At 43.8% G+C, this 12,603-nt stretch overlaps 1 protein-coding gene across 1 annotated transcript in view; it reads left to right on the forward strand.

The window, feature by feature from the left end:
* The window catches only part of ABCA12 (ATP binding cassette subfamily A member 12), an 84,164-nt gene that overhangs the window by 14,302 nt on the left and 57,259 nt on the right, over nt 1-12,603 (forward strand). Inside the window, exons 3-7 of the mRNA XM_030486202.1 lie at nt 3,708-3,855; nt 6,369-6,457; nt 7,884-7,993; nt 8,693-8,878; nt 9,672-9,850. Of these exons, the coding sequence (XP_030342062.1) occupies nt 3,708-3,855; nt 6,369-6,457; nt 7,884-7,993; nt 8,693-8,878; nt 9,672-9,850 (712 nt within the window). The remainder of the gene's footprint in view (nt 1-3,707; nt 3,856-6,368; nt 6,458-7,883; nt 7,994-8,692; nt 8,879-9,671; nt 9,851-12,603) is intronic.

Genomic DNA, 12,603 nt, shown 5'->3' on the forward strand with positions numbered 1-12,603 from the left:
TCAATGGTTGGACTCAGCTAATGCAAATGCCTGAAACCTCTGTGTTGAAAGCAGCAAAATCAATGTGGCAACATAGAACATGGTCCAGTTAGATGGAAACCCTTCAGTCAATTTCAATTAATCTTATTGATTGTAGTGAAATAGTAATTTTCATCTTTCTTACGTGACATTTATTATTACCCTGACGTTTTTCATTGTTATTCTACCAAGCATCTTTACCTGAAGGAAACAAGATGTTTTGCTTATGTTGAAGGGAAGTATGTTGGAATTTACAACATTCAGGAAAGGAAGAGAAATTAGTTTTCTCCATTTTATTTGGAATGGAAACAAATGTCAAAATGCCAGGATTTCCAGTGGCATGCATGTTGTTATAAGTATCTTGTGTTTATCAAGACTGCTCTGCATGCCTTATTTCTTCTGTGGGTGCAGTGATTTCTCCCTCTTGGCTCATAGGCAGTGTAGTGGGACCCTCCAAAGGTAATTGTAGTTTTAGGAAATTAAGAGGTTTAAAGCTAAAGGCAGTGGGGAGAATGACAACTTATGTCATGTGTTGTGAATCTGCTCTGTCGTGTGATGTGGGATCATAAGGATGGGGACTATAGGTCTATGCAGATCTGTACTCCTTGGATAGAATTTAAGAGCTATCTTCTGCAGCATGTAGAAGGCTGAAGGGATTCCCAACAGTAGAAACACTACAGAAGTCACTAATGGTTGCGTTCTGTTTCAGATTGTGAAACTACCCCCATCAAACATTGCTCTTTAAAATCTGAGGAGCGTTTGCAACTTCCCTTCAGTAATGTTTCATAGCTAGTGCCTATGTTGTGTACTAACGCAACTGACGTGCTGGATAAATCCCAGCCAAGGGAGGCACAGGTACTTGCAAGTGGTTCCTGAAGCACTGCAGGGAGTCAGGAGCCAGCTTCCTCCCTGGCCATCTATGCAGTGGTGTATGGGGCTGACACGGGTAATGAGTTTATATGTGTGGGCAGAGCAGCCCATGTGGCTTTGTGGAGTCACGTCTCCTTACCATGAGCAAGGGAATGGAGGGTGGGAAGATGGAGCAGGGAGCGCATTAATCTCTTGACTCACCTTCTCATCAGTAAATTCCTTCCTTTGCAGGGTGAGAGGGAATTACAAGAGGCTACACCATGTTTGCCTGGGCCTTGGATTCCCAAATCAGCCATGCCTCCTGCACGGTGCCTTACGCTCTGGCTCTGCTCTGATCTTAGGCACGCTGGCCAAAGGCAGCATGGTCAGAAGCTGAGCTTGCTGTGGCTGTGCTGCTCAGCTTCTGTTAAAGTTGTTGGCCTCTGTGGCCCTTGAAGGACAGGAAGGGCTTAGAGCACAATTCTGTGAGGAACGGCTGAGGAAACTGGGGTGGTTTAGTCTGGAGAAGAGAAGGTTCAGGAGGGACCTTCTCGCTCTCTCCAACTGCCTGACAGGAGGATGGAGCCAGGAGGGGGCTGGTCTCTGCTCCCAAGGAACAAGTGATAGAACAAGAGGAAACGGCCTCAAGCTGCACCAGGGCAGGTTTAGATGGAGCTGAGGAACAATTCCTTCCCCAGAGGGTGCTCAGGCATTGGAACAGGCTGCCCAGGGCAGTGCTGGAGTCACCGTCCCTGGAAGTGCTCACTCACCGTGTAGACGAGGCCCATAAGTGACAGGGTTTAGTGGTGGCCTTGGCAGTGCTGTGATTCTGTGATTCTATGATTCTGTGTGGATAGCAGTGGAGGGTGTAGCTGTTTCCCTCCTCCTGGCTCCTACCTGTCTCACTTCATTGTGGTTATGCTCTCCATCCTGAACCTCATGGCTTCCCAGGTCTTTGAAGCTTCATTATGGTAGGGACACTGATAAAGTGAGGTCTGTTGTGCATTTTTGGACTGGTGTGTTAGTCCATTTCCTGCGTGGGAGTGAGGGTGCGGGAGATCAGAAGCAGGATGAGAGGAAAAAAAAAGCCATTTTGCAGGGTTGCAACTGATGATGTTGAAGAGCAAAACATCCCAGACATGCCAGGGATGTTCGCACAAGGATGCTTCCAGATTAAAGTGCCCTACTCTAAAGTTTTCCTCATGGACAGCAGATTAATTACACTTCAAAACCTGTAGAGTGGCGTGTTTTGTCCTTTGGCCCCAACACCAGAAGGACTGCCTGCCTGTAGGGGTAAGAAAGATCTTTTGTTCTCCTTGGTGCTCTGTGATGACCAGGAGCTGGCTCAGCCTGCTGTGTAACTCCTGGTGGCCTGGGGGATGCAAGTGAGCATGGGGGGAGCTTCCCACAGTAGGCGGCCTTTTCCTCTGGCAGGGTATCTCCTTTCTCTTTCTAGGGCAGTTCTCTGCTGAGACATCCCAGAGAATCACAGCACCACTCCAAATGGGTGCCTTTGGCTCTGTAGGTCTCAGCAGTGCTCTGTGCCAGTCACTGTCTGGCCTGAAACGGTGGGGCCTCCTGTGCTAAACCATCAGCTTTCACATTTTGATCCAAAAATGCAGTGCACGCTCCTGGGCTGTGAGCAACTGTGCTGAGGAAAGCTCAGGAAAGGCAAGTATCCTTCAAGGAGACTGACAGCCATATCCTCACCTGGCACTGCCATCCACTTTGGGAACATCTCTTTCTTGAGCACTGCTACGATTAATAGATGTAGTGCAAATGCAGTACGGTGTCTTTGTTGGAGGGGTTAGAGATAAAGCTGTGCCAGGGTGAGAGTCACAGGTCATCTTTCGAGACTAAAGAGTAAGGTAATCAATTACCACAAGCCTGCCTGCGGGCCTTTTGTATATCTGGCTCCTTTCCATAGTAGAAATAATAGCAATGTCCTTTGCCAGGTAATTTTCAAAATGATTATTTTAAATAATATGTTGCTGTGATCCAGCAGAAGAGGTTTGAGATTTATTAGGACGTTTGTCACTGAGAGGAGAAGCAGCTGGTGAACTCTGCGGGCTGGCAGTGAGCAGCACGGGGCAAGTGGCACATAAACCACTGAAGTCTCTAATTGCTCAGGTCTGCTCTGTGTTTGCAGAAATGGGAGACAGGGACATACATCTCACCCCACAGTGCTGGCTGCCAGCAGCACAGGTCACCAAGCAGATGGTACAGGAGCTGCTCTGAGGTGGCAGGAGACACAGAGAGGGTGATGGTGATAGATTGCTCCTCTCCCTTCCCCGGACAGGTCTGCACAAAAAGCAAAGCAGACTTTCTGGTGCTGGATCCATTGTCCCTTCCTGTGGTAAAAGCTGAGATAGAGCCCTCTTAGCAACCTGGCTTGAAACTGATCCAACCAAGCCCTGGAGAACATGCTCTTATGGGTGCTTCAGGTTGCTTTGGACTTATGCCTGCTTTTATTTTAGTTTTTAAAGGTAGAATTAGGATATCATAAACGTAAGGTGCTTTTGTAATTTCTGGCCTGTTTTGTGCATTTTTGGAGTGGAGGGGGAAATCTGCAGTTGCTTCAGGACCAACAGGCATCTTAAAAATAGCTCGGCTCTTTTTCTTATTAAATAGCCTTTCATGGCTTTGTCAGTGTCGAGGAGGTGTTTCTAGTGGGATTTGGCAGATAGTGCTGCCAGGGCGGAGTAAAAGAGCCTCAGTGAAACTGAGAATCAGTCTATGGTTTGGGAAGAAAAAATAGCACATACTAATAGAAACACATGGCAAAAAAAGTGTATGTCCTCATCATAATAATGGCAATTTCTTTATCCTCCTTCCTCCAGGTTATCTTGCACCTCGAAACCTGCCTAGTGCAGGCTTCTTCCCGTTCCTGCAAACCGTGCTGTGTGATTCAGATGCCAGGTGTAAAGGCACACCGTACACACCAGAAGATCTGTTGCCAAGACTTAATGACATCTCATCTCTCAGACTGTAAGGGAATCTGAACACATCTGGGTGTTACAATCTGTAAAGCAAAACTTGCTTTGAGGTAGAGGGAGCAGCCATCAATGTCTGTATGTGCTGGTGTGTCCATAACAGAGAGATCTCAGACACCTGTTATAACACAGATATAGTCTCAGATATCTGAACACTTAGAAATGAGAATATAGGCTGCAACATGGGGTGCTTTAAAAATCTTCACACTAGGGACAGCTATCAGTAATGTGTCAACTGATCCAGGCTTGGTTGTAGAAGCAAATTTTACTCCCTGAAAGGAAAAATGCTTCTGGTCACCCAGATTAGACCAAATAATAAACTTTTTTTTTTGTGTGATTTTGGCTCAGGTCCTTCAGGGTGTGAGTGGATAAGACTTGCACCAAGAGCAGCCCAGCGTGCTGGTCTGCCACTGTGTCCATCGGTTCAGGATGCTTTGGGTGGAAATGGCAAATGTTCCACAACAGCTCTAGTTTGAGGTACATTTGTTCTGGAGAGACTGCTCTTTCAGTAGATCCTCCAGGTGCCAGCTAGACTGGGTCTGGTGTCCTCTCTGCAAGCCATCAAACATACTGGGAAACAGATGAAAATGAAGAAGTTTTTGCCCACAAAAGCATGTAGATTTGCAGCATGGAGCTGGCTGGCCATGCTTTGTTAGAATGTCAGTTTGTTGAAATGGGAATGTTCAGTGGAGGCATTTAGATTTCATTGATGTTCCACTTGTAGCCAAGTAGCATATGCTTTGAGACGTGCCAGCCAGGGTTGTCTGTACATCTCTGCTGCCTGGTTCTGGCACATTCCTGGGGAAATGCCACTCTGAGTCCTGGTTGTTCACCCAGAGCTGACAATCTGGGCATCTTGCATACAAGATCCCTAGTTGCTCATCTTTGCTTTCAGGTGAGAGGCTGCTCAATAGTGGCTATGTCAGAGCCTCAAAACCCACCTTGGCCAGAGCTTGAGAGTCTGAAGAGCTAATGTAGGCCCCGCACCTTCCAATAGAGAGCCCATCAAAAAGGGTGGGGGATCTTGGGGTTGGTTGCTCCTTAAGGGTCCTCTTTAGTGCAGAGGACTGGCATTTCTTGGGTCAAGTCAATGGTCAGAATGTCTCCGTTGGGTAGAAAGAATCTGGATGACTAAATATATGGATGACTGAAAGTGAATCCTAATCAAATTCAAGGTCATACAGCAGAGGAGCACAGAGCCGCAGGGAGACTGGATGCCTGGATTCACAGCTCTTCTCTCATTTCCTCAGTGCAATTGTTTTTCCTTGGGCATGTTAAACAATGGTTAATTTGGGGTATTGAAACGAAGAAATGGGAACTTCTAGTGCCAAAGCTGGAGATCTTCCATGGGTTTCAATAGCTACAAGCCCTCCTTGCTTTCTGTTTTTGGTTTCTGTATAGCTGTTTAGGAAATAACTAGGTTTTCCTGCCAACTGAAAATCAAAGGATTTGGCCAAACTATAGCTCAAGTCACATGAGTCATTAATAAGCATCTTGACCACTATTGATGCTAGTAGTTGGCTTTGTGAAGTGTCATACAGCTATGTATGTATACCTACCCTTGTGTGGTCAATGTCAGCCTTAGAAATACACTGTATTCTACAAGAAAAATCACCAACTATTAAGTAGCCACAGCAAAACTAGCAGGACACAAGCTACAGCTTAGAATATAAAACCGCGGGTGAGATTGTCACAAAGGCAAAGTATTTGAGCTGTGACCCTTCACTGTGTGGTTGTATTATTGTGTAATATTCTAGGGTTTGTAATATTCTGCTAATCCAGGCTGTTTTTTCCCCTCCCATTGTGCAACTCACACTGAAGCTCTTATTAAACTGTTTTATACCTTGCCCTAAAACTGTGTCTTACCAGTGGCCAGCACAGAAAATGGCAAGGTTCTCATCTTTGATGCTGTTCCTTAGACGCACTTAATAAAAGGGAACTAGGTACAAAACCTGAGCTCAACACCAATATCTTCCACCCTTTGTTTTCCCCTGTAGTGAAATATTTGGGAAGGATGAAGTAAGGTCCTGTTGTCTTGAAGGATTTCTTGTTAGGGGCATACAACCGGCTGTTACAACTTAGAGCTGTTCCAGCTGACATCAAGGACTTTTTGCTCAGTCTAAGTGTCGTGACATTCTGTGCTGTTTCTTCTTCTGAGCATATGTTGGTGGAGGACAGAATAGGACTTGATACAAGGAAGCCTTCTTTCCAGAAATGGGAATTTAAGATGAGACCAAATGCATATGTTAAGCCTTGTATGTCCTTGGTGTCCCTGCAGAGCAGGCATGAATGTGGTCCCCTCCTGTTTCGTGTCTGAGAAGGCTCCCCAAAATACATGCCAGGCTTCTAGAAGGAGCCAGGCTTTTGGACAACCCAGATTTCAACACACCTCCCATGAAATCCAGCTATAGACCCATTCTAAGTCATGCAGTAGTTAAGTGTAAGCTTGATCATAAGAAACTCTGTGAGTTGTTACAGGTGTCTTCTTTTCTTTTCTTCCTCCCCCAGTAAGCGGAGGAGCTCATCCAGTGCAGCCAAGAACAACCATTCATCACCATGGAGAGCAGAGGTTCCTAAAAGCAGGAATGCTTCACTGGGTAGGTTATTCGCTGCTCTGCAAAGTTCTGGTCTTTTAAGGCTGATCTTTTGAAGCTCTCTGGGCAGAGATGCAATTCTTAGAGCACTGCAAAAATTATTTACGTGTTCTCTACAGGCATGTGACCGTGGCCATGACATTAGTGTAAATTCTTGGGAAGAGGTGCAAGTAACTGTAGAAAACTTTTGGAATTTGGCCAAGAAACCAGGGTTAAATTTTTGCACTTCCCAGGAGCAATGTGAGGTCACAGACTGTTTGGACATTAATGAAAGACCTGGCTATTTATGGAATATTGCACTTTTACTGCCCACAAATTGTCCATAAACAGCTTACGATTTGTTTTCAAATGTATTTCTTATTCACACTTACCCAGCAAATAAGTCTTCTTCTGTGCCCCAGCAGATATTTATTGCTGGTGATGCACTCCTCTGATGTGATTTTCTTCCCTGCAGGAACTTTCAGACTTAAATTTTCCATAAAATCATTACAATCATTATTTATTGATGGTAATGGCTACTACTGTCCGCAAGCCATCATGATGGATAGTCCTTTCTCTAGGGAGCTCAGGACCAAATGAATGATTACAGCTTTGCATTCTGTGACTGTTCTGCCCCAGCCATTCACAGTTCCAATTAGCATTCCTGCCAATGCACTTGCTCTTTGGTGTACAGGCAGAAAGAAGCAGAACACAAGAGGGACTGAACGCAGAGGAATGGGGGAAAAAACAATGAGCAGTGAACAGTGGTGGGTACTAGCAGCTCATGTTGACGGCCACAGATGGTCAGGGAGGAACTCAGTTCTACATCTTAGTTTTAAAAAATAAAATAAAGATCACAGGTGATAGCCTCTGCTGGTGTAAAATGGCATAGCTCCTTTGATTTCTGTGAGCTGTGTGGTTTTGAGGGCGCAGCTCGGTGCAAGTGTTGGCTTTGGTGCGTGTCAGCTGGAGACCTGGCAGTGTGCCTCTGTGTAGAGTGGGCAGCAGTGCTCTAAATCTGTGTCAGAGCTGTTTCTGAATAACCAGTACCACTCACTGGTGCCAAAGGCACCTGGAGAGTTCTCCCTTACAGGGCTATTGGCTTGAGCTGATACGGGCTTCCTTGGAAGGCTTACTCATGTCTCTTCCTGCATAGGGGAGCTGCAGAACTGGAGAAAAGAAGTGGGAATTCATGTTGAACTGTAAGCACATAGTTAAATGCATTTAGTTTTTAAAAGTTACAGAAGGAAATAGTATAATCCAGGTTTTAATTACATCAGAAAAAAAAACCCTGAAGTAATTACAGGATGCCATTGGCTGTACCATTGGAAACAGATGAATAATGATGGCCTGCCCAAAGCTGTTCTTGGCTATCTTGTGTCATGGTTTGATGTGGCAAAGAGGTTAAAAGACCTTAAGTAAAATATAGTGTTTCAAACTGTTATTGCAGCATTTAGGGATTTGGTGTCTCATGGAGAAAAAACCCTTCAGAATATTTCATCACCATCCAACTTGACGTCCAGCATCAACACGTTCAACAAAATCCTCAATTTTGGGAAGGTAAGTCTGTATTGGCATAATAGCTGAGTGTGAATATTTATGTATCATCATATTCAAAGAGTTAGAAGCTCAAAGTACCAACATACAGCTTTTATTGCTTTCCTATCTCCCCTATTACATGAATGAACTTTAAAAAGGAAGGCAGTTATTGTGGGTGGACTTTTAAGCTTTGTGGTAAATTTATTAACCTCTAAGCAGAAACCAGATAAAACAGATGCTGTGGGACATCATAGATTGAGTTACCAAATAGTCACACACAATAATACCCTGAAATATTTTGCTCAAAACTTGTGTGAGTTAGGGTGTTTAGAGTGTGTTTTCTTTCACATAAAATTAAAGATACGATGTTACAGGCTTTGCCGTTCAGTTTATGATTTACCCACAATACTCCTGCAGTGGCACCAGTGGCACTGTGTGTTTATTATGTAGGTGGTGACTACCTATAGGAACAACTACTTTTTAACAGAAACTTGGTACCGTTTAATGGACACTGGCATGCTTATGTTTTTGTATTAAGGCTTACAAACACTTACGCAGACATTTCTCTATTCACCTGTTCATATTCTCTGTGTGCATGCTTGTAATGACAATGCTTTTCATATGGCAGTACTACTACTTAAAGTCTCATCACTGTGTTTAAAACTGTCCCAAATAGAATATTGCTTTAAAGCTACCTTTAACATGACATCTTATTTTTAGAGCCAGACCCAATATTCAACTGCAGCAAACCTCAAAGTCATTCTGTGTGAGGTGTTGTCACGATATGTAACACATCCTGATCTCACTGAAGAGAAGATGGCAGCCAATATCCACCAGACATTCTGCTTTACTGACCTGTCGCTTTTAGAGTCATTTACTCAAGAGTTCAGAAGTCAGCTGTCTGAGGTAAGTGCCTGGGTCCTTTCCTAATATCTGCAGCTAGTAGCTTTGTTAGTTCACACACATTATTGCAGTGTTTGGGAGGTAGAATGTGATCCCAGCTAGGTAGGAGTTGCTCATCTCTGTATACCAAAGTGCATGATGAGGCTCAGCTAATTCTTGTGAATGGAATTAGCACAAAGACCTTGGAGTTGAGTACACAGCTCAGGAAGGCAAGGACACCCAACTGTCAGCTAGTGGCCATTAAAGGTTTTCACCATGCCTAGGTGTTGTTTCTCCTTATTTATTTGCCCTGCTGCAGCGATAGGTGGATAGAACAGTGCGAGGATGTGGAGTAAATAAGAATATTTAAAGCTAGGAGAGGCAATAAATTTCATCTGTATATTACCTCAGCTGTATAACTTCATCCAGTAACTCCTGCATCTGATCCAACAATTCATGGCTGAAGCAGTGCTTGTCTTTGGGAAAGCTGTATAATTAAAGCAAATGAATCCTTTAAACGTAATGCCTTCTTTTTTGCCAGGGTGAGGATTGATATTAATTTTTCTTGTATTCCTAGTCTTTTGGCTGTTTGGGACATTGTGAATTGTAGGGCTTGTCTAAACAGAGAATTTATTGTACAATCAGGGATGTGAAGGTAAAGCACAGTCACTCAGTTGTTGCCTGTCACTGCAGCCCTTTGAATGTATTGTTTTGTGGAGTTGTGTACAAGTGCAGCGCAAGCTGAAAAGCATAAAAAGACCCACTGGCAGCAAGGGTTCCTGTACTTAAATAATTCCTTGCATTGTTATTTGTTAAGGTTCAACACAACCCACAGTACCAGGCAGCATTCGTCAATGAAATGGTCTCGTTTCTAAAGCTCGTCTCCCAAGTGCAGAATGACACCTCCCTGTGGCACCTCCTTTTGCTGGCCCCAGATGTGTTTCAGGGCAGCATGCAACTGCAAGACATAATTGATTTCCTTCAGAACCCAAGCAGGTAAAAATACAGAAAATGCCAGGAGAGGCACTGGAAGTTGGAGGGTTTGTGTATTGAACTGTAAGGACATCACCTCTCATCTTGAAGAAAGGGTGTTAGCTTGAAAGCATGATTTATTTGGGGGATGATACAGCTACATACTAATGCATCTCTAAAGGTCTCTATGGACAGTAAGCAGTGTTTTGATTGTCAGTGACTGTTGTGTCACTTTTTAAATGAGAGCTTGATATGAACTCTTAGCTCTCTTCCAGACTGCTTAGAGACACTGTCATGCCCATGTGCAGATAGAAAAGGTGGTGAGTAACAGCCGCTGCCTTTGGTTGACGGAAAGCCCTTCTGTCTGGATAGTTGTTCTGCTAAAGCAAGCAGCTGGCTGTTTCTTTCCAGAAAAGCATAGAGCCAAATTCAAATTGCTTTGGAACACCTCAAGCATTTGTAGGGGAGCCATAAGTTCTTTTTTTGTCGTTTGTATTCTTTTTAAATTGATTACCTGGTTTATTGATGTTCTGTCTTTCAAGATTGGTCCCAGGAAAGCAGAGAAAAGAGGGAGCCTGGCTTTTAGCTTAAGGGGATTTGAATATGTTTGACTTTAAGAAGAAAGCACCAGTTATGTTCTTTCTCAATGGTTATAAAAAGCAGATCTGGCTTAACTCCATTAATTAACTGTGCTGAAATATTTGATGCTGTATGCAGCTAGATCGATAAAAACTCCTCTAAAATGGGCTTAGCCTTCAAATCCCTTTCCTGATCTGTAGCTAGGCTAAACTCTCGCTGATCTCTTGAAGACTTCAGTTACTCAAGAGATTAGGGGACTCTGTCCCAAATCATCTGTACTGGATGTGTTACTGACACTGCTATAAATTACTCTGAATAGTCCACTTGTTACAGCAAGCACCTGTCTTCAGACTTTTCTCTTTTTTTCCTTGAATGCGTGAGCAGTTGGGTAAAGATGCCAAAAGAGGTTGTAGATACTTTGCCACTTTGATTATGCCCAGGCACAGAGGGACTCACTTTTCATCACCAGCATGTTGCCAAGGCACTTAAAGCCCCGTACATTTAATGCCTAGGTAATTTGCCGTACTGCATTGTGGGATCTATTTGTAAGTTGTAATGTCCTTATCCTTAAAAGAGTCAGTACCAGTGTGGCAAGCATTTTGATTTTATTCAGAGATGTTTTGTCTATGCTGTTGTTTCAGTCACAGGCTCATTGCATTTGTTTGCATTTACTGGCTTGCAGAATCAAACCTGAGAACCAGCACTGTCTGAGTGCCCAGCAAGAGTTAATATTTACTGTGCTGCTCTGTTTTGCTCTGCAGTTATCATAGGCACAACAAAGAGGCACACAGAATTTCACCACCAGAACTATGCAGTGTTTTTATGCCTAGCATCTGGCAGTGTAAGTGCATGAGTAAAGAGTTACTGCAACGAGAATGCACAAATAATATGTTTAATGATGCTTACAAAAGCACATCTTAGCGAGTCTGGCCATGTCTGTTACTCAGGTAGTACTGACCTCCTAAAAAAATGCTGTCCAGGGAATTTTTTTGCAGTATAGATATGAAGATACAGAAGAAAAGAACTTTTGCTTATTGTGGCATCAGTATTAACCATGTGATGAACACCAACTACTGTGAAACAGTAACTTCAACGTCATGAATTCTATAGAAAGTTTAGGAGCACATTTTATTGCCCACCCAAAACTGGTTTACAGGCTGAATTCACAAATGCTCCTGTTTGTTGCTTTGAGATAGTTTATCAGGTAAGCATGTAAGCTGAACTTTTTCTCTAAAGCAAATGTCTGCAAAAGCCCTGCAAGACTGAAATAAAAGGCCAACACCACCACTTGCTTCCACAGAATCATAGAATGGTTTGGGTTGGAAGGGACTGCCAAAGCTCATCTAGTAAAACCCTCCTGCAATGATCAGGGACACCTTCAACTAGATCAGGTTGCTCAGAACCACATCCAGCCTGGCCTTGAATGTCTCCAGGGATGATGCATCCACCACCTCTCTGGGCATGTCTCCTACCTTCTGATCTGTATGATATGCATCCACTTTTGGCAAGCCTATGCCTCTCTCCTCCTTGACTCTGCCATTGCTCAACTAAACATGTCATTTATAACTGCAGTTTCTTCCCCCTCTAAAACTCTTACTAACAAGCACAACTGCAGAATGGAAATGGTGAGCACCAAGTCCATGAAACCTGCATGGAGACATTATGTTAAATGAGGAGAAAAGAGTTCCCTGGTGCTCTGTCAGTTGCCGCTGAAATCAGCTCAGCTAGCTTCTTTGTGCGTCACCTGCAGAACTTCAGGCAGGGGAGAGATCATGCATTAAACAGTGATCCTGTGCCTGCAGTGAAAAGCTGCTCTTTATACAGGAGAAGCAAAAGGGGCTAATAATCACCATGAAGTTTTCAGTAACCTGCACAAAGTGAACAGACTTTTAAATTACTTCCTCTGTGATACAATATGCCTGATTATCAGCTTATTCTTTCCTAAGACTGAAAAACATTCCTTGCTTCCCTGTCAGCCTGATTATTACAGTATAAAAGAGGAAAGAAGGAGAATTGGAAATGGTGACAGTTATTTGTGATTGCTTCTTCCTTCCACAGATGTTGTTCCCTAGGGATCCCTGCTCTCCCTGGAGCCTCGTCTGCTTGCTTCTTGGTTTCTCTTAGGAGGAGATTCATGGCAGCAGTGAATCACTGGGCTGGCATATCACCTGGGTGTTTTCGAAGACCTTTTGTGAGGA

Source organism: Strigops habroptila, chromosome 5 (genome assembly GCF_004027225.2).
Source record: "Strigops habroptila isolate Jane chromosome 5, bStrHab1.2.pri, whole genome shotgun sequence".
NCBI classification, from domain to species: domain Eukaryota; kingdom Metazoa; phylum Chordata; class Aves; order Psittaciformes; family Psittacidae; genus Strigops; species Strigops habroptila.